The sequence below is a fragment of the Eleutherodactylus coqui genome, chromosome 4 (assembly GCF_035609145.1).
Source record: "Eleutherodactylus coqui strain aEleCoq1 chromosome 4, aEleCoq1.hap1, whole genome shotgun sequence".
Taxonomy (NCBI): Eukaryota; Metazoa; Chordata; class Amphibia; order Anura; family Eleutherodactylidae; genus Eleutherodactylus; species Eleutherodactylus coqui.
The window spans coordinates 102,307,648-102,335,602 of NC_089840.1; the positions used below are offsets into that span (position 1 = coordinate 102,307,648).

At 42.0% G+C, this 27,955-nt stretch overlaps 1 protein-coding gene across 1 annotated transcript in view; it reads right to left on the minus strand.

Annotated features, from left to right (window-relative positions):
- ANOS1 (anosmin 1) overlaps positions 1 to 27,955 on the minus strand; it is a 232,047-nt gene that overhangs the window by 101,563 nt on the left and 102,529 nt on the right. Inside the window, exons 3-4 of the mRNA XM_066599923.1 lie at positions 27,280 to 27,342; positions 20,204 to 20,426 (exon numbers count right to left, since the gene is read on the minus strand). Coding sequence (XP_066456020.1) covers positions 20,204 to 20,426; positions 27,280 to 27,342 — 286 coding nt within the window. The remainder of the gene's footprint in view (positions 1 to 20,203; positions 20,427 to 27,279; positions 27,343 to 27,955) is intronic.

The window sequence follows — 27,955 nt, forward strand, 5'->3', positions numbered from 1 at the left end:
GTGGTATTTCAGCTGTGCAGAGTCACAGAGTCTTTGCTGTAATCGCATTCAAGGGATTTGATTAATGTCCCACTTGCTGTCTGATGTCTTTTCAATCCCACAGAAATGTGAAGCATGGTGGAGGGAGCATCACGGTTTGAGACTGCTTTGCTGCCTCAGGACCTGGGCGCCTTACAATCATTGAATGAACACTGAATTTTGCAGTGTGAATAAGGCGAGCCTGCAGTACTCAAAACAGCCACTATTGACAATATGGCATTCTCATTACGAACAGGATCATGGTTAGGTGTACAAGTGCCGCGGCCACTTCAAACAGCTGAAAAACAAGGGTACTGATGGGCGGACCCCAGTGATCAGGTATTGATAGCCATCAATTTTTAAAAGCTGGAAAAGTCCTTCAAATTTAAGGGTTCACTTACTTTATCTCCCTTCATTGTAGATGTTTCCTTAATGTGCTACGTTTTCTTGCAACTGTATGTAACCACACCATGCTACTGCTGCATCTCTCAACCCAAATTATTCATCTGAGATAGACAAATTCATTACAATACGATCCAATGCCATAGGAAGCCAATGAACTAACCAAGTATATCTTTTCAGTGTCAAAAGAAACAGGAATATCCAGAGAAAACATGTCAAACACAAGACCCTCTGGCCAAATCTGACCTATCACCTCATTTTAAGTGCAGCAACCTAACAGGCGTTAAACTCACCCAACCTGCAGCTCTGGTTTGGTAGCGTGCAATGTCTTTGACCGCTGACCCCCCCCCCCCCCCCCCCCCCGCTGTCCGTGTGCACTGCTCAGTACACAGTCCAAAAGTAGAGTGGAGGACAGGTCACTATTACTACTGCAGTCACTATGGCGGCGGGGGGGGTCTCACTATTATTAATTGGGGCACTATTACTACTGGGGACACTATGGCGGAAACAATTACTACTGCGGCCACTATGGGGGTCTCTATTACTATACAGTGTTACAATAACAATTGGTCCTTTGAAGGCAACCATAAGGCTGATATGAATGAAACGAAAATGAGTTCAAGACCCCTGATCTAGAGGAAACCCGTATGAAGAATGTACACATTCATGAAGTTACTGCCCACATTCATGTTTGCCCCCAAGCCCCAGTGCTGCAAAGAAACAAGTCTTAGCCACAAAAGGATAACAAAGCTAAATTTTACAGTCACAAATTTTACATTATAACCCGTGTTTATGATGATTGTTGTGTAACAGGAAACTGCAATCAGTGCAGACTCCAAAAGGAAAAGCTTACAAAGCCTTTGCTTCCAAATACATTGTTCAGTAGTCCTTAGACTATCACTAAGGATGACTTCTGCCAGTACATTCTTTCCATGGAGCTAAAAAACATATAATACCAAAAAGTGATGCTATATATGGCTTTATTTACCTTTATAGTATAAATGCATGAGTTACTAGCACAGTGACTAGTTGTAGGACCAAGAACAGCTTAGCAAATCACTAGTTGGAATGATTTTCAAAGTTCTTACTTCCAGAGATAGTTACGTTGTTTTGTAGTCTGTTGCAGTCATTTTGAAAAGTAACAAAAGAGTCCTCCATATTGGTCACCTTTAGGCTATGTTCACTAGTGTTGCTCGTCATGATCAGCCAACGATGAACCCAAAAATATCAGTTCGGATTTTTTGCAAATTGTTTTAGAAATAAAACTCAGAGAAAGAGTGTGTGTGTCTCAGCTGTTCGCACTGTTGCCTTTCAACTTGGGGGACTAGGTTCAAATCTAATCTTGGATACCATCTTCCTAGATTTTGAAAAAGTCCATCAAGATATTGCCCTTGTCTGTTTCACTCAAGAGGAGAGAATAAACACAAAGGGAACTTAAAAACACTATGTAGATATTGCCGTTGTTTAGATTTGAACCTTTGCAGTGCTAGACTGGACTTTGAAAAACTCCATCCAGATGTTGCCCTTGGACAGATTTGAATCAGGATTTCCAGCACTGCAAGACATCAACTGAACCACCACACTTGTCTGTTCTGCTTCCAAGGAGGAGAACAACAGCAAGAATAAACACAAAGAGAACATAAAAACCCTATTGAGATATTGTACTGTCAGATTTGAACATTTGCAGTACTGGAGTTGTTGGTTCAAATCTGACCAAGTGCAATATCGTAATAGGGTTTTTATGTTTTCTTTGTGTTTATTCTTCCTATTGTTCTTCTCCTCCTCTGGAGCAGAACAGACAAGTGCGGTGGCTCAGTTGTTAGCACTGCTGCCTTGCAGTGCTGGAGATCTTAATTCAAATCTGTCCAAGGTCAACATCTGAATGGAATTTTTTCAAAGTCCAGTCAGATGTTGCCCTTAATGGGGTTTGAAGCTAGGATCCTAGCACTGACAGGCAACAATGCTAACAACTTAGACACACACACATGTATGTGGCAGTGAAGCTGATTTTACTACCATTGATTTCAGTTGGATTTAGAATTGGCTGTCCCAATTTATGATTATTTTAAATTAGTTTTAATTTCATCCCACACATTTGAGGAATTGAAATCTGCATAGAAAAGCCACAGCATAAATTAACATGCTACAGATTTAAAATCCACATTACAAGTTAGTCTATGCTGTGGATTTTCTCTGCAGCATGTGGATGAAATTTCATGAACACCTTTAATTGTATGATACAGTATTTTACACTTCATTCAGATGAAATGTTGAATTCAGAATTTTGCTTTGTGGGTGCTTAGATGATAGTAATTCAGTTAGAGCTAAAGGTTAAAACAGGACAACCTGTCAGGCGCAAGATGTCCAACAAGTTTTCCCAGGGCTAATCATTTCTGTGATATTATACAAGAACAATCATCACATAGTCAATGGAGATGGTTGGGGATTGTTCCAGCCCACCAGGCTTCATTCACAGTAAGCAGGTAGTCGTTCATAAGTGAACGACTACCTGTTTACATGGGGCAATACATTGTTCAGTTTTCTACATGCAGAAACTGAACAACAAATGAGAAGCAAACGACGTCTCGTTTGTCAGTCTGTTGGTGCATTAATTTATGCTGAATGATAATCATTCAAATTCTTGCTGGAAAGCAATAATCTTAAAGGGGTTGTCCCGCGGCAGCAAGTGGGTCTATACACTTCTGTATGGCCATATTAATGCACTTTGTAATGTACATTGTGCATTAATTATGAGCCATACAGAAGTTATAAGAAGTTTTTCACTTACCTGCTCCGTTGCTAGCGTCCTCGTTCCCATGGAGCCGACTAATTTTCGCCGTCTAATGGCCAAATTAGCCGCGCTTGCGCAGTCCGGGTCTTCTTCTGTTCTCAATGGGGCTCCGAGTAGCTCCGTGTAGCTCCGCCCCGTCACGTGCCGATTCCAGCCAATCAGGAGGCTGGAATCGGCAATGGACCGCACAGAAGCCCTGCGGTCCACGGAGGGAGAAGATGCCGGCGGCCATCTTCAGCCGGTAAGTAAGAAGTCACCGGAGCGCGGGGATTCAGGTAAGCGCTGTGCGGATTTTTCTTTAGGTCCCTGCATCGGGGTTGTCTCGCGCCGAACGGGGAGGGGGGTTGAAAAAAAAAAAACCCGTTTCGGCGCGGGACAACCCCTTTAATGTTTATCAGCCCATGTAAAAGCATCTTTAGTTATTACATTCAGGGATCAAACCTGGGACCTCCTGCACTCCAGTCAGTAGCTCTCTCTGCTGAGCCACCCTGGACTTTGGACAGTTCCCCTGCATGACTATTGACTTGTTCCCAGATCCTTTAAACCCAGTCCGTTTTCTTGCTCCGCCAGATTCCTGATTAGGCTCACTATAAAAGTCTGGCCCTGCCACTCCTTCAGTGCGTGATTATTGTGCTCCACAGCCCTAGTCAAGCTCTTCTTCAGCCTGCTTCTCTGCAAACCTAACTGAGACCTACTGATATCGACCTCTGATTTTCCTCCTGACAACGATACCCGCCTCCTCTTTTGTACTGCGATGTGAGTCCTGTTGATACTGAGCTCTGGCTTTCCTCCTGATAACGATACCTGCCACCTCCTTTGTACCGTGATGCAAGACCTACCGATACCGGCCTCTGTGTTTCCTAATGACAACAATACCAGCCCTCTCCTTTGTACCACAACGTAAGACCTACCGATACGGACCTGTGGCTTTCCTCTTAACAACGATACCCACCTCCTCCTTCGTACAGCAACCTGAGACCACCTGTTGCCGACTCCTGGCTCTCCTTTGACTACTCTCTGGACCTGCACGGCTACTACACCTGCAGCTCCAAACCTATCACCAAAACCGGTACAATTATGTCACAAGACCATCTACAAAGACCACAGAAACTGTATACAAATTGCATACAGAAACCAGCACAAATTTTTACTCTTGCTGTTAATGGAGGAGACAGCAATGTAGCTAAAATTAGTACAAAGATAACCTTAGGGAACTATACACAAGTTGGGAACTTTTATACAGGCAGATTTTCTGGCAATGATCAACAATATAGCATGTAAATTGGTGCTCATTACAGACATCTACATAAGGCAGATCGTCAACAGTATGGTGACAAATGATCATTCATCACAGTACAGTTTGCATTTCTTGGCAGCATATCCCTTGTTTACATGGGGAGACATGCTGCTGACGAGCGAGCTTTTTTTGCTTGCATAAATGTTGCAATCAGGTGATAAATAAGCATTTGTTTGTTTGTTGGCAGATTGCTGACATGTTTACGTGGGCTGATGGTCAGGATCGGATATTTAGTCAAACGTTCGCTTATCAGGTCATTAGTCCATGGAAAAGATACTTTACTCATCTTTTATGAAATTTTAAGTGTGAAATGATGCTCAAAAGCAGTTTTTACAATCTGATTTAAATTAATATATAGGACTGAAATACTGCAAATTATAAAACATGACTGCAATTACCATCAGTGTCATCTCACAAACAAACCAGAAGGTAAAATGAAGTGTAGATAACAAATAAGATACTACACAGATAACCAGGCACAATTACATCCAGAATCACTGCACACAGCAGAGGAAAACTGTCTAACCAGGTGGCTTGTGTCCGACAAACTATTTGTTATGTCTAATCCTATAATTGCTGGGATTTAACTTTGTTGCCCCATGATATTAACAGATGGAGAACAGTAGCTCAGGGAAAATGAGAAAAACATTTGTCCTGAAACAAATTAACATTATAAGAATATATGTGGAATTTTTCAGGCCTTTTTTTTAGAAACAGTGTCACATCAATAATGTCCTTGGGCTTTGGTTCACTCCTAGTAACCACTGAGCTGCAAAATCAGATACAGTCAATGAACAGATAAGATACAGTTTAAAGGGAATAAAAGGACAAGATTAGAAGGCCCCTTACCACCTGTTCTCTGCTTACAAGACCTACACTAAGGCTGGGTTCACACAAGGTGGATTTGCCGTAGAATTTCCATGCGGGATTTCGCTGCAGCAAATCCGCCTGTGGCCGCTAATCTCAGGATTAGCCAGCCATGTGGACTAGATTTGTCAAAAATCTCATCCACACTGGGCAGCCAATCCGTCGCAGAAAAGCAGGGCAGATCCGGCATTGCGCGCGGATTCAGAAGATGCAGCATGTCAATTTTTTTTTCAGCGGCAGCCTCGCTCCTCTTTATGGGGAGAGAAAGCCGCAGTGGAATGCTGGCGGATGAACTGCTCCAAAACCTGTGGCGAAATGCTGCGGAGCTTTTGAAGCTGCGCTTTTCCAGAGGAATTCCCACAGTATTTCAGTGCAGCCAAACCGCGGGAATTTCGCTGGAAATCCACCCTGTGTGAACCTAGCCTTAGAGTTATTCTTACAATTCTTTTTTTTTTTAATCTTTGAGAAATCCATTACAGTATCACTGACATCTGCTGTGAAGAATCCAGCTCTGTAGCTCATCCTCTCCTTACTCTGTACTCTGTACTTTTCTTCTGGCCTCTAGGTCACACCATCAGCACTCTGATTCTGTTCTGTATCCTGCAATTAATGGGGCAGATTTATATCAACTGTCATTAAGAGAAAATCTCTTTCTTGTCCATAGTAACAAACAACTGATTCGATTTTATGTTGAAGAGCAAAATAGGCAAGGCAGAAAGTTTTTCTTCATGATAATTGTCATAAATCTGCCCCAATAACTGCAGGACACAGTGCAGAGTAAGAGTCTGGTCATGTGACCTGGAGGCCAGAAGAAAAGTACAGAATACACAACGAGGAGAGGATGAGCTACACAACTGGATTCTTTACAGCAGAGGTCACTAATATTGTGATAAATTTCTCAAAAAGAAAAAAAGAAACTCGAGTGTTTTAAGAAATTTTGTCATTGACTTAAAATGACCATACAAATCACATAATTGTCAAGCCAATGCCGTGAGGACAATGGATCTGACAACTGCCGTGAATGAGAGTGGTGAGGCCCTAGATTGTTGGCAAATTGGGCTGGTTTGGTCAAATATTGTCTAATGTGTGTGGTGATTTTAAGGTTTTCATATGCACTTCTGGTCATCTACCCTCGACACTACCTCAACGTTCTTATGTCAAACCCATTAACAAAATACAGGTTTAGTCCAAAATCATATATTGTAAGCAGGCGCCATTGTTATTATCAATCCAGCTTTACTTGTCTACTGGTAAAAGAAATGTATCCTGCCTTGGAATGTTTCATTTACTTGCTATGAATTCATTAGTGATAGTACATGTCAGCATGCATCTGCTAGAGCAATATACACTGCCAGATGTGGGAGATATCATTGGTACTATTAAGCTAAGTATTTCCTTTAATTCATCATGTAATGAGAGGGCGTGAGGTGCACATGGCTGTCCTGGCCTCAACAGCATGCCCTATTCTGAATAATGACTACTTTGCACTCACTGAGAGAGAACCTACATTTGCAGAATTGGACATGCTTGACTTTAATAATGTATCCTTCCTAAAGTCCAACCACTCTTTAGTATCACTTTCTTTAGATAATGAAAGGGTAATAAAGGAGCACAATTAGCCTCTTATCCTCCAGGTAAAAAGCATCTGCTTTTTAAGAGCCTTTCATTGAATGCAGAGATCATGCTGTGAGTGGTCAGACAATGCACTGATGGCAGACTGCTCACGGAACATTTGCTGGGAGGGAAGTAGTAACATAATGAGCTGTCACCCTGGTATTTATTTGCCAGCACTATTCCAACAAAATTCTAGTTTTAAGTGGTTTACGGCCTAATACAAGGCATAAATATTTTTGTGTCCTGCAATCACAAGGATGGCTACTGTATAACACTATTAATCTAAGACTTGTAAGCTGCAGCTATATAGAAAACATCCCCATAAAATCTCATTTTAATATAGGCACATGTTAACTGATGAATGATATTTAAGAAAAAAAGAGCAAGATATGTTCAAACTTTGCTACATATCACATTATGGCCAAAATTCAATAGAGAGCGGAGAGAATCGGCATACTTAAGACCCAACTAGTATCTTCAATGAATCAAATGAATCATACATTGCCCCGCACTGAAAGTATATAATGCACTTAGTTATCAAGTTCTGATCTCAAGAAGTTATTAGGTATATACAGTATAGTCTACCATAGACCCTTAGCTGTATGAAGATTAGGGACCCCAAGCAGTTAAAAGCATTTAACTAATCTAACACTTACTACATGCTGTGGTACTAGAACCAAGCTTACGGCAAAGTTACAGTACCAGAACCAAGGTTACTACATAGATACAGTACCACAGCCATGCTTACTATGTAAATATAATACCAGAACCAAGCTTCCTACATACAGTAGATATGATAGCTGGACCTATTTATTTGCTGGATGAGTTGAGTTTTCACTGGTACCATTTCTAGAGAGCATGTGACTTTTTATTTTATTTTAGGTTGGCTTTGGAAGCTGCAGTGATCAAAAACAGCAATTCTAACATTTTTCTAAATTTTACAGTATAAATTATGTGTTTTATATTCTCACATGCCATCCACTGTGTTGTATAATTGAGATGTTATTCTTATTCCGTGGGCCAGTATTATTACAGCAATATTAAATTTATATAGTTTTTTTTTTGGATTTTACCACTTTTGCGCAATAACAGCATTTGCCATTGCAAAGGCAATTATTATTTGCATCGCCATAGTCACTGAGGCATAACTTTTTTACTTTTCTATCTGCAGAGCTGTGTGAACGCTTATTTTTTTGTGGGATAAGTTGAGATGCAAATGACTTTTTGATCTATTTTTTGGGGGGAGAAGGGGGACTGGAATGATCAAAATTTGCAATTTTCGCATAGTAATTTTTTTATGGTGTGCCCTGTCCACAGGTGAGATGGAATATTGCTAGTAATATGAGAACCCAGCTTGGTGGGGGGTAATAAGTAATAATTACCTGAAAGCGCTGCAGAATAAGTTGGCGCTATACAAATACCATGATATATATATATAATATTCCACTAATGGGGGAGGAGAGGGGAAGGGCTGACAGGTCTCCGAGGTGAGCCTATCAGATTTAAATCCCACGAGTAGAGAATCGCTATGATTCTCCGCTTGTGGATGCAATCCTATGGAAAGCTTTACAGAGCGTGATCTGGAAGCCTATGGGATACATAACAAAATAAATGTATTGCACATGTATAGAAGGATGTGAGAATTGCACCTTCCTTAATACTTCCTCCAAATGTTTTTTTTTTGTAGCCATCTGTAAACTTCTTGCACCCATCTGCTGGTAATTTCTTCCACTGCAATTCTATCAAGCTCTTGAATGTTTCCCAATAGCAAATTTCATCTTTCTCCAAAGATTTTCAATTGGATTTAGATCAGAGCTGGCCAGTTTAAAACCATTCTTGTGTACTTTTTGAAAAGTGGACGTATCCTGCTGTAGGACGCACTTTGTTAAAATCAAATCTAGTTTTCTTACATTTGGGAGCACATTTTGCTCTGAAATATTCTGATAATCCTGTGATTTCATTGTTCCTGTAATACATTCAAGGCCTCAAGTCCCAGAGGCAGCAAAGCAGCTCCATAACAATATGGATTCTCCACAATGTTTCACTGTAGGTTAGGGACACATTTCTCTATAGGCTTCATTTTGGAATGGATTGTCAAAAAGCTCTAGTTTGGATTAATCTTTCCATAGAACATTTTCCCGGAAGGATTATGGTTTGTCTATGTAACTTTTGGAAAAGTTCAGTCACTCTTTTTCATGTCTTTCTTTACGCAGTGGGGCCCACTTATCCTTTACGCACAGAGCCCTGCTTTGCTCCGTGTGTGTCATATGGTATGGGTTGAAATAATCACTCCAGATGTTTCCAGCTCAGCTTGAAGTACTTTGGATGCTGTAGATCATGTCTTTGCTAAAATTCGAACCAACTTTCATAGAGTTCTCTCATCAATTTTTCTCTTTCTACCACGTCTTGTAAGGTCTTTGACTGTTTTATGAATAGCAAGCATGTCTTGATAACATGCCCAACCCTGATTTTCGGGGGTGGGTTCTTGAAATATAAACCCTTCTCCTGATAATAAGCCCTAGTTAGACTACATGTAAAACAAAAAAAAAAACAATACTCACCTAGCAGCTGACGTTTGCATCCCACGTGCTGGTCTCCATTGCTTCTACTGGCTTCCGTGTTCTCCTGCACACTGACAGTGCAGTTCTTCCTGGTAGCAGGGCTTTAATACCACGTCTCCAGCAAGATAATGCCCTGATTGGTTAATTGAGCGCTGTGTCAGCCAATGCAAGCCAGCGCTCAATTAACCAATCACAGCCATACCAAGATTTATTTTTATTTTATTTTTTATCTGCTCTATATAGGAGTTGAGTAATCAAACATATTTATGTGTTGCTGCCCTCTAGTGTCAGTTTTATGTAAATGTATGAGATTCAGCACCCTCGGGTGGAGATTTTTCTTTAGTGCAAAATGATTTGTGGTTTTTCAGTCTTGGAATGTTTGCGGTTTTTCAGTCTTGGAATGTTTGCAGTTTTTCAGTCTTGGAATGAACTGCATTGATGACAACATCATTGGTCCTAACATAGGGATAATGAAACGTGTTCCTTGGACAAAGTGTGTGGCAGTTGGGCAGCCAATCACACGAGAGAGGAAGCCTTGCGAGGAGTGAGAAGTGTTGGCCAAGTGGTGTCACATGGTAAGGAAGCAACAATGGTTGACCTGCAAAAGCCAATACCGCCTTAAATGAGAAATAGAGTTGACAGGACCAAGACTATGGAATCACCGAAAGGGTATTCAGATCTGTGTGCACACAATAACACCTGGCAAGTAAAACAAAAACTGTTCTTATGTTAATTGTATTGAAAAGAAAGGGAGTACATCTTTGCTGCCCATTTCTAATACTGATTCATTGTTTAAGGACTAATCTAGTGTCATAGAAATAGTAGAGGCTAATAACGTTCCTATTCCCCCAAGAGACAGCCTTGCAATACTGTAATGAACACTGAGGTTATTCAGCATAACATTTCTGGTTCATGAAATAAGTGAAATCTTTCACTGGCACATTAGGTTACTTGTAATAAAGGAAAAACTGCTTTAGACTAAGTTTGAAACGCATGGTACCGAGAGTACTGGTAGATAGTTGATACAAGGTTAATTGCTGAAAAGACAATTCCTATTTGGTTGGGCTATGAGAGTTACTAGGAAATATAGACTTAATGGTCACTAGAGTTTGCCATTATTAAGACCTAAGGGTGGACACCCACTGGCGATGTTTTCTCCACAGCGATGCGAGACTAAAGTTAAAGTCTCGCATCGCAGTGCGAGAAAAAAGCCAGCATCACGCCGGGATATCGGCATGACGCCGGCATATCGGCAGTCTTTTCAATGGGGCCAGCAGCAGCAGCGCTAGCCCCATTGAAAAGAGAAGCAGAATGCCGTGGACTTCTGCCACAGCTGTGACAGCTGTGACAGCTGTGGCAGGAGTTTCCTTCATCCCCATGGAATGAATAGCTAAGGGTAGTGTGTCATTGGCTGAGCACTCAGCCAATAGCTAAGCAATAGCTGCTATTGGCTGAGCCCTCAGCCAATCTGCACAGCCCTTTCAGGAGGCGGGGATTTTTAAATCCCCGACTGCTGAAAGAGCTTAATAGCAGTGCCAGGGAGTCACCAGGAGGACGCGGCTGAGCGCCGGAGAGGTGAGTATAATTTTTTTTACACACTTTTGGCAGATTATCGGGGAAGGGCTTATATTTCAAGCCCTTCCCCAATAATCATTCCGCGTGGCTTGACAGAAAGCAGTGCTTTCAATGGGATCGGCAGCAGTGCCTATCCCATTGAAAGCAATGGGCTAGAATGCCGCGGACTTCTGCCACAGCTGTGACAGCTGCCACAGCTGTGGCAGAGGGTTCCTTCATCCCTGCGGTCCCCGCGGGGATGAAGGAAACTCCTGCCACAGCTGTCACAGCTGTGGCAAAAGTCCGCGGCATTCTTCCTATGTTTTCAATCGGGCTAGCACTGCTGCTGCTGGCCCCAATGAAGACACTAGCGATATGCCGGTCCTATACCTGCGTCTTTCTTGCGCTACGGGGCGAGAGTTTTCTCGTGCTCTCGCAGCGCAAGAAAGAATATATCGCTAGTGAGTGTCCACCCTGAGACCTATACAAGGAAAAACCGAAACTGTAAACCAAAAAACAAGGAGGGAGCCTTTAGAGTCACCAAGGGTCATGAGCGACTAAACAGCTATCAACAACAGGACCTATTGTTGGTTCAAAAACTTTTGAACGGTCAGAGAGACATGTAAAAAGTTTTAATCAGTGGAGGTCACACAGCTGAGACTCATGCTGATTGCTAGAACAAGGGGGCTACAGCATTCACCCAGCCTTTCGGTTGTCTTTGCTGCTTTTTAACTCCTCCTACCAGCTGAAGACAGGTCTATAGAAGCATTCCATATAATTAACTGGAATTCCCTGATTGAAACTCTTTTGTAATGGAGCTACTGCAAAAGATAACTCCAACTAGGAAAACTCAGCCTGACCATGTACTACATAGCCATTCATTTACTCATTTTAAGGAACGTCATCTAATATTGCATTTATCCTGAAGTGTCTATAATAACTGATTACCAGAGATTTCAGCAGCTGTCCAGCAGTAAACATTAAGAAATGGGATTTTCCAAAGGAAAAACCCTTTTAAGGGTATGTTTATATGTAATATAAATGCTGCATATTTTCTATGGTGGAAATGTCGGCATAAAATACACAGCACTTCACAATACAAGCAATCATTTTGAGATATCAAAAATCTCAGTCGAATGCTGCAGGAATAAATCTACAGTATAAATTGACCTGAAGTGTGGATTTTAAATCTGCAGCATTCTAATGTCTGCTGTGGATTTTCACTGCAGATATTACCTCGTTAAATAAGAGGGTGAAATCCACTGCAAAGTTGCACTAAAACTCATATCAAAATGCGTGTGCAACCCATGTAGATTATGACACAGATTTGCACCAAATTCACTGTGCTAATTATCCTATATTTTTGGATTCGAATATACTTCAAATATACTAGGTATATTTTACTACAAAGTGACAATAATTCATATTGCTACTAGCTACCAACCCATCTCTCATATCTCCCTAATTTCCAAACTTCTGGAATGTCTGGTCCACTCTTGCCTAGTAAGCTATTTCTCAGATAACTCTTCTTGATCCCTTACAATTTGGCTTTTTCTCTCTAGTAAGAGCTGTGTCTGTAGAATGTAAAGTATCAAACGATCTCTTGATAGCTAATCGATTGGCGACCACTGTCTACCGATCCTTCTGGATCTCTCTGCGGCGTTTAAGACTGTAGATTAACAACTCCTTCGCAATATGTTCTCCACTATCAGGCTTGAGGTTACTGCTCTCTCCTGATTTTCCTCCTACCTCTCTGGCTACTCGATCAGTGTAACATTTGCTGGCTTTACTTCTTTTCTTCTGCCTTGCTGTTAGGATACATCAAGGTTTGGTCTTTGACACTCCTCTTCATTTCATGACATGACAATACTCTCTCACTACTACAACACACCTGTGACTGTCTGTCCACTGTCTCTAACACTATGTCATCTCTTTATCTTAAACTTAAGCTCTTGTGTTTCTGCAATCTATTGACTGACCTAAACCCGATATCTTCATCTCAGTCTTGAGCTCATAATTAACTCCGACCTCTCCTTCACTACCAATATTTAGTTACTTGCTCACTCATGTCACTTGCACCTCAAAAACAATTCTGGGGGCAAGACAGAAAGTCTTTGAAGATGGCAGCATAGTCAGCGAGCTCCTAAGTTTGCTGCATTTATAGGGGGAATTTTATCAGCAACACTGTCTATTAAATGCCAAAACTGTGGTGGGAGAGGAACAGGAACACCTGGGAGACCAACACTTCAATCCCAGACCCTGGATTCATACCTGCAGGGGAAGGTAAAGAGGCTGCCAAGCCTGCAGACATCCAATTGCCAGGCTGTGCAGAAGAACAACTGCCAGATCTCCAACAGACACCACACCAGCCTGTTCTCAGTACCATGCAGGCAACATCACCATCTGTGGAGCAAGTTTTGACCATAAAACATTCTGTTCTAACTGACTGGACCTCTGAAGGACCACAGACCAATGAGAGGTGGCTGGAGTCAGATAGAGCACTCAATGTGCTGAAACGCACTATCACAGCGGCAGCCTCACCTCCACCTGCGGAGGCTGCTATCCATTGTATGCCAACCCTTTCAGCTCCACTTTGCACTAAGACACGACTGGAGACAATGTAAGCTAATCCAAAAAATACATCGGCTGTGAGTACTCGGTGTCCTATGGCAAGCCAGCTGGCCCAGGGAACATCTCCTTCCATAAGAAGAGGCCCAGAGGATCATAGCTACTATGCCAACTCACCAAAAGGGTGCCTCACTCTCAGGGGGGCTTCATGCCTTAATCTTCTCCCAAACAACTATGTTGGGCTAACTTACCCCGGCGGACAATCAAGATTCCAATTGATCAGGGGGGCACAATCACATACATCATGACACTCATCATCTGAGATCTCGTGTGATGATGACAACGCTGTGTGTGTGTGTGTGGGGGGGGGGGGAGTGGAGCAGATATTGAACATACGGAATGGAGATCTTATGTGCAACATTTTCCTACGAAAGATGATTTTAAGAACCTTATAGTTGAAGTGAATGCCAGGATTTTATTGCTATAATGAAAAGGGTTAAAATGTTGGAGGACACACATGATACTACTCACCGATATGTTACGCAGCTACAACTGTGCTACAACCCTGAAAGATGTTAATAAACACCTAGAGGATTTGAGCAACAGAGGGCATCAAAAAAAATATAAGTTAGAGGTCTGCCGGAGGCAACGGGCCCTGGGGACCTTCAGGTCACACTTGAGAAAAACTGTCTTGTTGCCCCAAACAACTAATCACAGCACAGCTTTCATTTTGAATTTTGCTCAGGTAAAATGAAAGCTGAGCTCTGATTGGTTGCTATTGGCAACTAAGACAGCTTATATTTTCATAAATCTACCCCTTTATATGCACTATATTTGATTCCAATGTGGTTTTTATTCCCACAACATTTGAAAAGTTCTGAAAACTGGAGACTTCCATGAAGGGTCTGATATTGATAATTTACAAGATGCAATTGAACACACCTTCGGATCAAATATCAAAGCGCCAGTAGAGAAATGGGAGCTTTTTTTTAGGGTTTCTGTAAGATATAGACACTTGAAAATTAATATGGAAGAAAGCTGCCAAATGCTCCTCTACTATACAATACAAGGAAAGTCAATATAAGATACTAACTTTCTGATACCACACCCAAGAATTCTTACACAAATTAAATACTAGTATTTCCAATGTTTGGTAACGATGTGAAGCCCAAGGGGCTCGTTAATATATATTTGACTTGTATATTCTGGCAAGTGGTTCAATTGATGATCTATGATATTCTAAGGCCCATTTACACGCAAAGATAATCTTTCAAATGATTGAAAGATTGAAAGTTTTAGCAATCTTTTAAAATAAAATGTTAATGGACACTAATGTCCATTAACATTTTATCATCTTTATTAGCATGTAAATGGGCCTCCATGAGCTGTTTGCAGAGTCCAGCATGTGACTAACCACGCGCCCTGCTGTGCAAACATCTGCATAGTTCCTGTTAGGGCTGTTGGCAGAATACAATGTAATCTCCCGGCTCCCGCGAAGAACACAGCATTCAGTTTATTGCGAGATACTTTATCTCTCTGCAGCTGAACTATGGATTTTAAGCTCACCTTAAAATCATCGTTCAGATGAAAAGTACACTATGCTTGAGTTTACATGTAACGACCATCGCTCATTTTCGGTCATTTGAACAAATTTTGAGCGATAATTGTTATGTGTAAATGGGTCTTTACAACTGCAGATACCATTAAAACTTCCTTTTAAACTAGGCCACAACATGGCCAAATTATTACTGCATGTTCTAACAGCTGCAAAATGCTTAATAGCCAGGAAATGGCAGCATGCTTCACCTCCCACTTAAATATAGTTATATACTAACATAAAAGATTTTTGCAGATTGGAATATTTTACCACAATACTCAATGACAAATTGGACTTTTTATGAATATATGGACCCAATGGGATACATAATGAATAGAGAATAGATTCGTCTCTATAGGTATCTCTGCTTTGACTGATTACCTGTCCCCTCCCTTGTATTTCTGTCCTGTCTGGTTAAAGGGATTTTCCAGTCAAAAATACTATTGATCAGGCGGGGTCCGCCGCTCGGGACCCCAACCAATCAGCTGTACAGGCGCAAACTGTCAGCGCCGCAATAACAGAGGTCGCAGCGTAAACCTTCGCACTGAGCTCGGTGTAGTGGCTGGCACTGGTAACTGCAGGCACGGCTCTCACTGAAATCAATGAGAGCCGTGCTTGCAGTTACAAGCGCCGGCCACTACATGGGAGGTTGGCGTGGACATTTCCGCTCCAAATACACAGAGGTCAGAGCGGAAGCCACTGTGCCGACCTCCCATGTAGTGGCCAGCACTTGTAACTGCAGGCATGGCTCTCATTGAAATCAATGAGAGCCATGCTTGTAGTTACAAGTGCCGGCCACTACATGGGAGGTTGGAGCGGAGACTTCCGCTCCAAATATATAGAGGTCAGAGCAGAAGCCCCTGCACTGACCTCCTATGTAGTGGCCGGCAATTGCAACTGCAGGCATGGCTCTCATTGATTTCAATGAGAGCTGTGCCTGTAGCTACCAGCGTTGGCCACTACATGGGAGGTCAGCACGGAGGCTTCGTCTCCGAACTCTGTTACTGTGGTGCTGACAGTTTGCACCTGAGCGGCAGACCCCGGCCGATCAACTATTGATGACCTATCCTAATAGTATTTTTAACCGAAAAAAACCTTTAAGTTTTATCTGTGTTTTTTATTATAACTGCAAATTTTTCTTTATTATAGTTATGATTATAAATTGTAAGATATGGATATTGAGTTTTTATAATCTGCCAAAGTTGTATTTCCAAGTTTCCCTATTTCTTGAATAGGGCTTCCACTCAGGGGCGTAACTATAGAGGATGCAGGGGATGCGGTTGCACCCGGGCCCAGGAGCCTTAGGGGGCCCATAAGGCCTCTCTTCTTCATATAGGGAACCCAGTACTATGAGTAAAACATTATTGTTGGGGGCCCTGTTACAGTTTTGCATCGGGGCCCGGGAGCTTCAAGTTACGCCTCTGCTTCCACCGTACAATGCATCAGCAGCATTATGCTATATATAATGTACAATTTTCTGTTGCTTTGTTCTTGAAAACCTTTCAATAAACATCTCCAAAATCTTCCCCTTTCCTCACTGTGGTGATATCAAAAACTCTTACAATCGCCTCCATTTATTCTCGACTTCATTACTGCAACTTGCTACTGATCGGGCTTATCCTCTCTAAACCCCCTATTGTCTATTCCATCCTGAATGTATCTGCCAGGCTCATTCATTTGCTAAGCTGCTACACTGATGACTGCACCGTATACCAGTTACTGCAGTGGCTGCCCATCAAACACAGAATACAATTTAAAGTCATCACTAGAGATGAGCGAGCATACTTGTCCGAGCTTGATACTCGTTCGAGTATTAGGGTGTTCGAGATGCTCGTTATTCGTAACGAGCACCACGTGATGTTCGAGTTACTTTCACTTTCTTCCCTGAGAAATTTGCGCGCTTTTCTGGTCAATAGAAAGACAGGGAAGGCATTACAACTTCCCCCTGCAACGTTCAAGCCCTATACCACCCCCCTGCAGTGAGTGGCTGGCGAGATTAGGTGTCACCCGAGTATTGAAATCTGCCCCTCCCGCGGCTCGCTACGGATGCATTCTGACATTAGTTCAGAGAAAGTGCTATCGTGTTGGAGCTGCTATAGGGAGAGTGTTAGGAGTATTTTAGGTTTCAAGAACCCCAATGGTCCTTCTTAAGGCCATAAATCTTCTCTATATGCGCTCAATGGGGCCGGCGGCAGCAGCGCCGACCCCATTGAGAACATATAGAAGACAAATCCTTCTTCTCTGCCACAGCTGTAACAGCTGTGGCAGAGAAGAACGATGTTTGCCCATTGAATTCAATGGAGCCAGCAATACAGCAGGTTCCACTGAAAGCAATGGGCTGCCGGCGATCGCAGGATGAATTGTCGGGAAGGGGTTAAATATATAACCCCTTCCCTGCAATTCATCCAGAAATGTGTTACAATAAAAATATATACCGGCGTATAAGGCGACCGGGCGTATAAGACGACCCCCCAACTATCACCTTATACGCCGGCAATACAGTGGAGCAAAGAATAAAAATCATTACTTACTTCTTCTGACGTTCTGCGGCGCTCCTGCAGGCTGTCACTCCCTCCTGGTGTTCTGCGGTGCTCCTGCAGGCTGTTGCTCCCTCCTGGTTCCCGGCAGAGCATTGATTTCTCTACGAAGGGCTTTAAATCCCCGCCTCCAGAAACACACGTGCCTTCAGCCAATCACAGCCAATGACAATGATGTCATTGAATGGCTGTGATTGGCTGTGTTTCTGGAGGCGGGGATTTCAAGCCCTGCCTTCAGAAAGCAATACTCTGCCGTGGACCAGGAGGGAGCAACAGCCTGCAGGAGCGCCGCAGAACGTCAGAAGAAGTAAGAAATGATTTTTATTCTTTGCTCCACTGTATTGCCGGCGTATAAGGTGACAGTTGGGGGGTCGTCTTATACGCCCCGTCGCCTTATACGCCGGTATATATTTTTATTGTAACACATTTCTGGATGAATTGCAGGGAATTCAATGGGCAAACATCGTTCTTCTCTGCCACAGCTGTTACAGCTATGGCAGAGGAGAACGATCTTTACGCTGACAGTGGGGGGGGGGGCACTCTTGCCGCTATTGTGGCTTAATAGTGGGACCTGGGAACTTGAGATGCAGCCCAACATGTTGCCCCTCGCCTGCCCTATCCGTTGCTGTGTCGTTCCCATCACTTTGTAGAATTGCCCAGATTTTCACAAACGAAAACCTTAGCGAGCATCGGCGAAATACAAAAATGCTCGGGTCGCCCATTGACTTCAATGGGGTTCGTTACTCGAAACGAACCCTCGAGCATTGCGGAAATTTCGTCCCGAGTAACGAGCACCCGAGCATTTTGGTGCTTGCTCATCTCTAGTCATCACTCTCATCCATAAGCCCATCCACAATGCTGAACCACCCTATATCTCCTCCCTGACTACTCCCCTACCCGTGTTCTCTGCTCTGCTAATGACCTCCAGGGTCATTTATAGAGATGAGCGAGCACCCTCGGATAAGTCAGTTACTCGAGCGAGCCTCGCTCTTCTCGAGTAACTGCATTCTTGTCTGAGTGTGCTCGGGGGGCCGGCGGGGGTGAGCAGGTGGCGGTGGGGGACAGCGGGGGGAGAGAGAGTCATTTACATCTCTAGTAATTTACACAGGATGATTATTGCACAACATTTGTTCAAACAAACAAAAATGCACAATTATCATTATGTCTAAATGCAAAAACATTGTTTACTAATAGTTTACTTTTTGTTATCGCTCACTTTCAACCAGCATAAAAATCATCGCTGGATCACTTTAGATCACTCACGTTTTGCAAGCGAGAAGTCAGCCATAGTCTACTCTGCACAAGCGCTAACAATCCTTGCGGTGAAGTCAGCACTCGTGCAGTCGTTTACCAACTGTCATTCTGTGTAAACCCAGCATTAGACTAAATTGCTTGCTAATCTAGACCTCCCACTCCCGCCTCCAAGATTTTTTCCCAAACCACACCAATTCTCTGGAATGCGCTACCCCAGACAATCAAGTTAAATCCCACCGCCTCCAGATTTAAACATGCCCCAAAAACACATCCTTTTAGGAAGGCCTACCATATTCCCTAATCTAAACTCTTCTCCATCTACTCAGCTTCTACACTCTCCTTTAGGAACCTAACCGCCTTCTCCCAATGCATACCCGATACACTCCACTGCACCTCTTATTTAGTTTTTTACAAACATGGCTGGTGATAGACTAACACAGCTTTATGTATGTATAGCACCATATGGGTGCAGTCAACCAAGCGACTTTTAAGCGCATGTATAGGCACAATTTAAAATCGAATCTACATAGAACCAATGCTTTCCAATGAAAGCGGTCACATGTGCGGTTTTTACTTCTGTGAAAAATTCACACCTGCAAAAGATAGAACATATGGGTGGCAATGGACCTGTTCACGTGATTTTTCTACATGCGAAGTGAGATTTTTTTTTCATGCGCCTGTACATGAGCTTAAAAATCGCTCATATGACTGCACCCTATATGCATAATTCCTGAGGAGCTCTTGCGAACAGGTTCTGCACTTCTATTGCTCAAGATTCGCATCAGCTTAATACTGTATGTCATGACTCATTTTGTGTATGCTTCCCCTGTTCTCTAAAGAGCTGCTTAATATGTTGGCATTATGCAAAGAGAGACTATTATGTCAAAGAGAGACTAGTATGCCATGATTGTATCAAAAGGTTAGTTTTAAGTATAAATATATCAAACATCTACTTTTTGAAATAAAAAAAGATTTGGAGGCATAATTTAAAAAAATCGTGTGAAAGTTCATTCTTCACATTAAACTCAATCTTTTAAGGGTTTTCTATATGGTATTAAACCAAGAAAAGATTTTCCCACAAACTGCACAAAAATTAGTGATTCTGACTGGAAGAAATTTTAGTATTTACCTAAAAATTCCTACCTTTGTACAAGTTTTTAGGTACTTGACATGTATGACCACATCCATTCGAGCAACACTTCTTTACTCCAGAGCATTCATTATCAGCATCACAGCTTTCGACACATGCTGCGGCAAATCCACTGGCTTTCTCTGGAGCTGGACAGTCGCCTTGCTTCACTGACAAGACGGATTTGAGAAACTCACAGCTGGTTAAACATTCATAGTGCTTCTTCGGAAACAGTGGCTGAAAAGAATGACAGAAGATTTTACTATTATTTGTTTTGATGACTCCAAATTCTACTTTTCTCTCTACTAACATTGTATGAAGTGGGAAAAATATCATCTCAACAACTGCTTCACTTCTTCAATGTGTGTTCTTCAACCTGGGTGTGAAGTATTGTCTGACTAATTAACTGTGGCCACTATTGAAAATTGGATGGGCTATTAATATTGATACTATATCAAGTTTTCAAATAATATCTTCCAACCAGAGGAGTAACTTAAAGAGGTTATTCAGTCCCAAAATGTTTTTTAAATTGCTCATGGTGCTGGAAAAACAAATATAGTCATACCTCATCCAATCCTCCATCACTCCCGTTCGTCCGATGGCCAATCCCCTGCTGCAGTGACGATGTCATAAAAAATAGAGACTTCTGCTGCAAATCATTATATTGCTGGTGTTTAGCTGCCACAGTTACATGTCCTGTTATCGAGATGTCATCGCTACTGCAGTAGGAAGCAGTCCTAAAAGGACCAGAGACTTTTTAGAGATTTTATGGATGTGGTGATTTTATGGCCCTATTTTTTTTTTCTTGACCTGCAAAAATTATGTTTACTGCGTTTTTTAATGACATATAGGGCTATTTTTTAATACCTCTTTTTGCTGATTTTTTTCAGGTTTTTGTCTTTTATTAGGGGTAGTTTATACAAAAAGTAACTTTTTTTCAACATTTATGCATCTATGTCCCCCATAACTACATATAAGATATTTTGAAACATTTGCAATCTCATTTTTTTTAATTTTTTCTTATTTTATAGTCTTCCACTGTAACAGGGGCATCCATAGGAGCAGCATGCACTGGAGCCCCAGGTACAGGAGAAAACATTCCTCTATAGTGATATTAGTCTTTGTGAGAGCTGGGCTGGAGACTGCTAAGACCTTGTAGTTATGACATGCTGGGGATTGCCAGCAATCACGTGATCGCCTGGTCCTATACAGGAATGACACTGACTTTCTCTTTTCACTGTGTAGCGCTCATTGAGTGCTATGTTGCCTGTAAAAGAGAAGGCAGAAGTGGTTAAAAAAACACTTCTGACTTCTCCTTCTGGTCCTCAGCTGCCTCTGATAGCTGAGAACCTCACATACTCCTGTATTTTAACTACAGCCATATATTTATGGTATATCGGGTTAAAGCTCCTGTGCCCCATTGAAAAATCTGTAATGAGGTTCCGCACTGACCATGTGTCGTTTATAGTACTCGTAATTTCTTTAGTAGCAGACTACTATCTGTGCACCTTCTATGGCTACACCTCTGGCTCTACTGAAAACTAAATACAGAATCTACTGGGGCATCATGACAACTTTCACAATTGAAGGAATGCTGTCATCCAATAGATGGCATTGCAGAGGTATTGTTCCATCTTCCTTATTTGCATATATTTCCCAGAGGAGCATGCATGTCCTTATAAGTCTCCTCATTCACCTCCTAGGTGTCTTCACACTTTTTCTAGGTGCTCTCCTTAAGGAGAGACGATATCCCTCCCAACTTTCACAATGGTACTCCTTTCCTGGTTAATGTTCCCAGTTTCATTTCCCTACATCTAGAGACACTGCTTATTTTTTGACCCCTTCTTTTTCACCTTTTGTAGTGTAGTGTCTCGAAACACCTATTTCTGGCACCTCCATAATTGTCATACATGTCATGTCTTTTATGTGGATGCACTGTGCATAGTGTCTTGTCTGATGTTATGTGTATTGCACAGCTGCAGCATGCAAGAGGTTAATGTCTGAAAGTGGCTGGGATTTGTCTGGGAGAGTATCAAAATCTGTCTCGTCACGTGATGTCTCCCCTTCTATAAATGTGATTGATTGAGAGCTAGAAGAGGGTCTTTCATCATCTTGAATGGTTGTGAGTGGAGTAAGAGTGCCGGCCACATGGGGGTACCTTCAACCCTCATGTGGTGAAGTGATGGAGGAAGAGGAAAGGTACCCTGAGTCCTTCTATGCCAGAAAGCACCTCTGAGGAGAGAAAGGAGTAAGGAGTCCGCTATGTAGAGTCGTCTTCAAGAGTTCTGAGTGAGTGTCAGTGGAGTGTCATGTTTTTCCTCCAGAGTAATTCAGAGTCCCGAAGTGTGTGTGTGTCCAGGAGCGGAGCACTGCAGATAACGGAGACTGTAGGCCCGGTTTCATCCCGTGTTCTCCTCCCTGACAGATCACTAAAAAGCTGTCTTTTTAGTTCACCGTCATTGCCCATTCCCAGTGACTGAATTATCAAGTTGCAATCGTGTGTGGACTCTCTTTATTCAACCACCAAATACTCAATGGTGTGAAGGAACGTTGGCGTCACACGTGACAACTTTAAGTTCACCACACTCATACAGGTCAACACTGTTGCAGCATTGACTGGAAGAGGCCTAGCAGTGAATTGGCCAAGGTTCCGTGCATCCCTCTAGGGAGGAGTCTGGTAGAGCCATCGTGACAAGTGACACCTCTATCCCCACCAGCTCCTCAGTGTGGACCTCATGTCTTGGTCACCGTGGGGTGTTGCAGTAGGAGAAGGAGTCCACAGAACCATGAGATCTCTAGAGAGGGAGATGCTGGTTGGTCTACTGAGATGGGAAAGCATACTTAATAAAAGTATGCCTGCCCCCTACCTTTCTATAAATCAGAAAGCTACTGCCTTTACTGCTGTTATGGTATGAATGCTCTTCAGCCTTGCACAATATTGTTCTTTGATTTTACAGAATAGCAGTCAATAATATATGCACTGATGTAGCAGAAATGATTTGTCATATTACTGCTTCTCTTGTGTATTGTGATAAGTCAACATGTTTCCGTAGGTTTGATCTATTGAAAACTACATCACCTCAAGATATGAAAATGGGTTCTGTCAATGTGTATAAACAAGTCTTTATAACCTAGAAGTTAATATACAGGATGTACACTTATTGTAACCTTTTATATATTTTCATGTAAGCTGTTGCCATATGTTATGAGTTATATTAAGCTTAGTTTATCTATCAGAAAGTCTATTGTGCTTGGGTATGAATGCCTGCACGGTGATGAAAAGTTTTTGTTGATCATCCTCAGTCTTGATAAGCTCCTGAAGCAGTCATTAGTAAATATCTAAAGTGCTAATTGTATAGTGTGTTTTATACAATACAGCTTTTTTTTAATACTTGTGGTTCTTTAATTATAGCATTTCACTTAAAAGCATGCACATGTGAAAAAAGGGTTGTCTTCTGTGAGTTGCAAATTTGCAGCTAGTTAATTAAAATGGTTTATTATCCCTCGGGGTCTCATTTACCACCTGGCCTTCATCTCCCTTGCTCTGTTTTGCAGCTATTTTTCTGAGCGTTAAGTGTTTTGCTCTTCATTACTATTCTTTGAAGTTCTAAATTTAGGATCAATTACTCTTCTGAAAGATGCTCTAAATTTACCCATAGTCTACAACTGTAACTGTCCGTTGGCAAACAAGATCTGCCAGATTTGTGTTAATTTGATAACAATTAAGACATACAAAATGCATTATTAACAACAGATTGTAACTGTACACTACAAAGATATACACCAATCAAACATATCATTATTGTTGTGTAAGTTGCCCGTATGCTCCCCCCTAAAACTGTTACCATGAGGCCAGTCATGGATCACGGGTGGCAGTGGGGCAGTTCGTCGTGGCATTCTGGGATGGTGTTGTGCCCACGTTCGGGTCGGCGAGCGGCAGCGTCGTGCTCTGGTGTGCGGGCGCGGCGTGTGGCGTGTACGTGCCTGCTATGAGAGGCAAGTGCGCTCTACCTCTGTGAGTTATAGTGCCTGGCTGGGAGCTCCAGCCAGCTAGCTTGATTGGTCTCCGCCCAAAGGGCCGAGACTCCTGAACATACTCTGGCAGCTGCTGATAGCAATTGCCAGTTATTGGTTCCGTTCCCTGTGTGTCTGACTTCGGTCCTGCTCCAGTAAAAGTTACCTTGTCTCGATCCAGCTCTGCCTGTGTTTTGTGGTTCTCCTGTCGTGTTGGTTTATTCTATCGGCATAGCCTGTCGGTACTAGTAAGTTGTCATCTGCATAGATACGGCGGTTCCTTCCTGTCCTGCCACTAGGCAGCGTAGGGTCAGTGTTAGAGGCCTGGACCTGTCCACCTTTGGGGCTACCTCCAGGAAGGGACATTGGTGTGGGTGAGGGTCAGGGAGTCCCGCGCTGTGCGTACCTGTGCACACTACTAGTACTGTAACAAAAACAGCCTGACCCAGGAAGGCTTGGACTCCACAAGACCTCTGTAGGTGTCCTATTGGATCTGGCACCAGGGTGTTAGCAACAAGTCTTCTAAATCCTGAAAATGTCAAGGTGGGATGTCCATCGATTGAGCTTCTTGTTTCAGGACATCTCACAGATGCCCAAGCATTGAAGTCTGGGGAATTTAGAGGCCCAGTCAATAATGTTAACTCTGTCATGTTTATCAAGCCAATTCTGAATAATTATAATTTTTGCTGCATGGTAGGGTGTATTATCTTGTTGAAAGAGGACACTTTCTTTAGGGAATCCCACCACAAAGGGGTGTACTTAATGTGCAACAGTGTTTAAATAGGTGGTACATGTCAATGTAACATTAACATCAATGCCAAGACCCAAGGTTTACCCACAGAGCATTACATTGCCTTCACCAGCTTGCCATCTTCCCGCAGTAAGGGATGCACATAAGCGACTCCGTTCATTATTATGCAGCTCTGTACGCATCAAGATGTGATGCACTGGGTGTTTTGGAATCTTTCTGTCAAATTTATTTTTTTCTGGAATTTCTAGTAAATTAGTTCTTCTGTGATATCAGACCGTAGGATTAGCTTTCACCTCCCAAGCACAATGAGTCTTAGACAGAAACAACCTTGTAACAGGCTCATTGGTTGTCCTTCCATGGACTACTTTTATTATTCTGACAGCCATGGAGTTGGAAAGTATTTGTTACCCCATAATGAGGTAAAATGGCTTCTGTCTCATTGTTTTGTTTTTTTTGCCTTCCTCTGGATCAACAAGGGATGGTGGAAACAGGCTGAACTGGATGGACATTTGTCTTTTTTCATCCTAGCATACTATGTTACTATGTTACTTTTGGTAGATATTAACCAGTGTTACTATGCACACCCCTCAAAATTTGCCATTTTAAAGATATCTAGTCATTGCAATTTTGCCCTTGTCAGATTCTTACACTTTCCCATTTTTTCTGCTCCCAGCACATCAACTAGTACATTTCATCCCTTGACAGGGGCCATTGTTATTCTCCTTTCAGTGATTTTAATTCTATTGTTGATCACAGGTTTAATCATATGGAAATCTCTCTCCTTAAGCAGATAACCATCTTGGAGCTATTTTCTTGTTCTTTTGCAATATTGTAGACTATAATATGCTGAATTTACGAATGAGATAGTCATTAACTCCTTGGTGATATCTAACGTGGATGTATGTCAGATGTGTGCAAGGTTTTATGGAGCCGATTCCACTTCACATCTAGCAGATGTCAAATGTCTTTGATAATTCTGATTCTATACATTAACCATTTAGATGCCGATATTGACAGCCACATTTAAATGGCCTGTCAGAGGAGTAGGCTGCCTCTGTCTCCCGAACTGCACAAACTGCACAATGTGATCACAAGGTGCAGTTCATTTGACATGACAGCTTGGGGCTTTGTGAAGGCTCCGCTATTAAGTCTTATGACTGTGAAAAAAAAATACAACACCGGAACGCACTTTTTTGATCACCCTAGCTTCAAGAAAAAATGTATAAAAACTGAGCCATATGCATCCAAAATGGTACCAATAAAAATTATAGTGCTGCAAAAAACATGACATGCTGCAAAGAAACCTAGGTAATATCATGTATGAAGTAATGGTTGCTATTAAAGGTTGTTACTTTTGGTTTTCCATAGTTTTCATCTGTTTGATCAAATGAACCTGGAAACGGAGGATGAGGATAAGGAATTACTTTAAACAAGAGGACACCAGAGCTTATATTTTGAGGCCTATGAAAAGCTGGGAACAACACCATGGACATCCTAATGAATGGATGTAACTTGTGGTTGACATCTTTGATGATTCGCCACCAATTAGATCTTGACAACAGCTCAGTAACAGATGCATAGAATGCTAAGAGATTCAATACATGGGGCAGTAGGATTTAGGCAAGAGATTATATTCCAAGGGTTTAAAAGGTCCACTTCCATTGATTTACAGAGTACATAATGTATTTACAAAAGTCAATACTGAAAATACTAAGCAATGTTGATCCAGTGGAACATGAAACAACCCTTATAACTAGAGATGAGCGAGCGTACTCGGATAAGCACTACTCGCTCGAGTAATTGGCTTTATCCGAGTATCGCTGTGCTCGGGGCTAAAGATTCGGGTGCCGCTGCGGCTGACAGGTGAGTCGCAGCGGGGAGCAGGGGAGAGCGGGCGGGAGAGAAGGAGAGAAAGATCTTACCTCCGTTCCTCCCTGCTCTCCCCTGCAGCTCCCCGCTCCGTGCCGGCACCCGAATCTTCAGGGACGAGCACAGCGATACTCGGATAAAGCCAATTACTCGAGCGAGTAGTGCTTATCCGAGTACGCTCGCTCATCTCTACTTATAACCCATAAGATTGTCAATTTTGTTAATTTGTATTATCTAAACAGGAGATATAATTATTTCAAATGATATCACTATACCAATCAACTTTAGCTGCTATGTTTTTGGAAGTTTGTCTGTTGCATGAATGATCAACCAAGCGCCATAAGCACTTTCTTTCTCATGGGTATGGCCATCTTGAAAACTGGCCATGCTTATATTCTTTCATGGCGTATAATAGGAGACAAATTTCTTTCCATAACCAGAATAAATCTGACATACCTCACAGAGACTTTGGCAGCTATTCTTTCTCAAATCCCAGGTTTCCTTGCAAGGTTCCAAGCACTGTTGAAAGATTGAACAAACACTTAGTCAAACAGTTGTCATTTTGCAGCTTGTGTTTTATTTTTATTTCTTGGGAACGTAATTCTGCAACCGAGGAAAAAAACAAAAGCGGCAGACATAACAGTATTACTTGCATTGTGACTCACATCTCACATGGAATCTGTCATTAAATGCTCTCTGACTCCTGTGAACTGAGACGTTTGCTCAGTGTAATATTTGGGATTTTGTCCACCCACGAAGTCTTTATTTCAGAGAACAGTGAGCTGGTTATACACAGAATGTGTTATATATTTTTCAATTTCATGGAAATTGGATCTTTCTGAAAGTCTAGCACGGCTTTCCTGAATTTATAATTAACACATTTAATTATTTATAGCTTAGAAAGCTGACAATATGCTTCCAGTAACAGCAGTATGGTCTATAAACATATGACACTGAGACACATCCATGCGAGAAGCTTACAAGTAACTAGACTTCTTTTTGATTAAACACACTTAGAAAAATAAGTTTCATATATAAGGAAATGTAAGACAGTCAGCAGACAGATAGCTAGATATGAGATAGATAGATAGATAGATAGATAGATAGATAGATAGATAGATAGATAGATAGA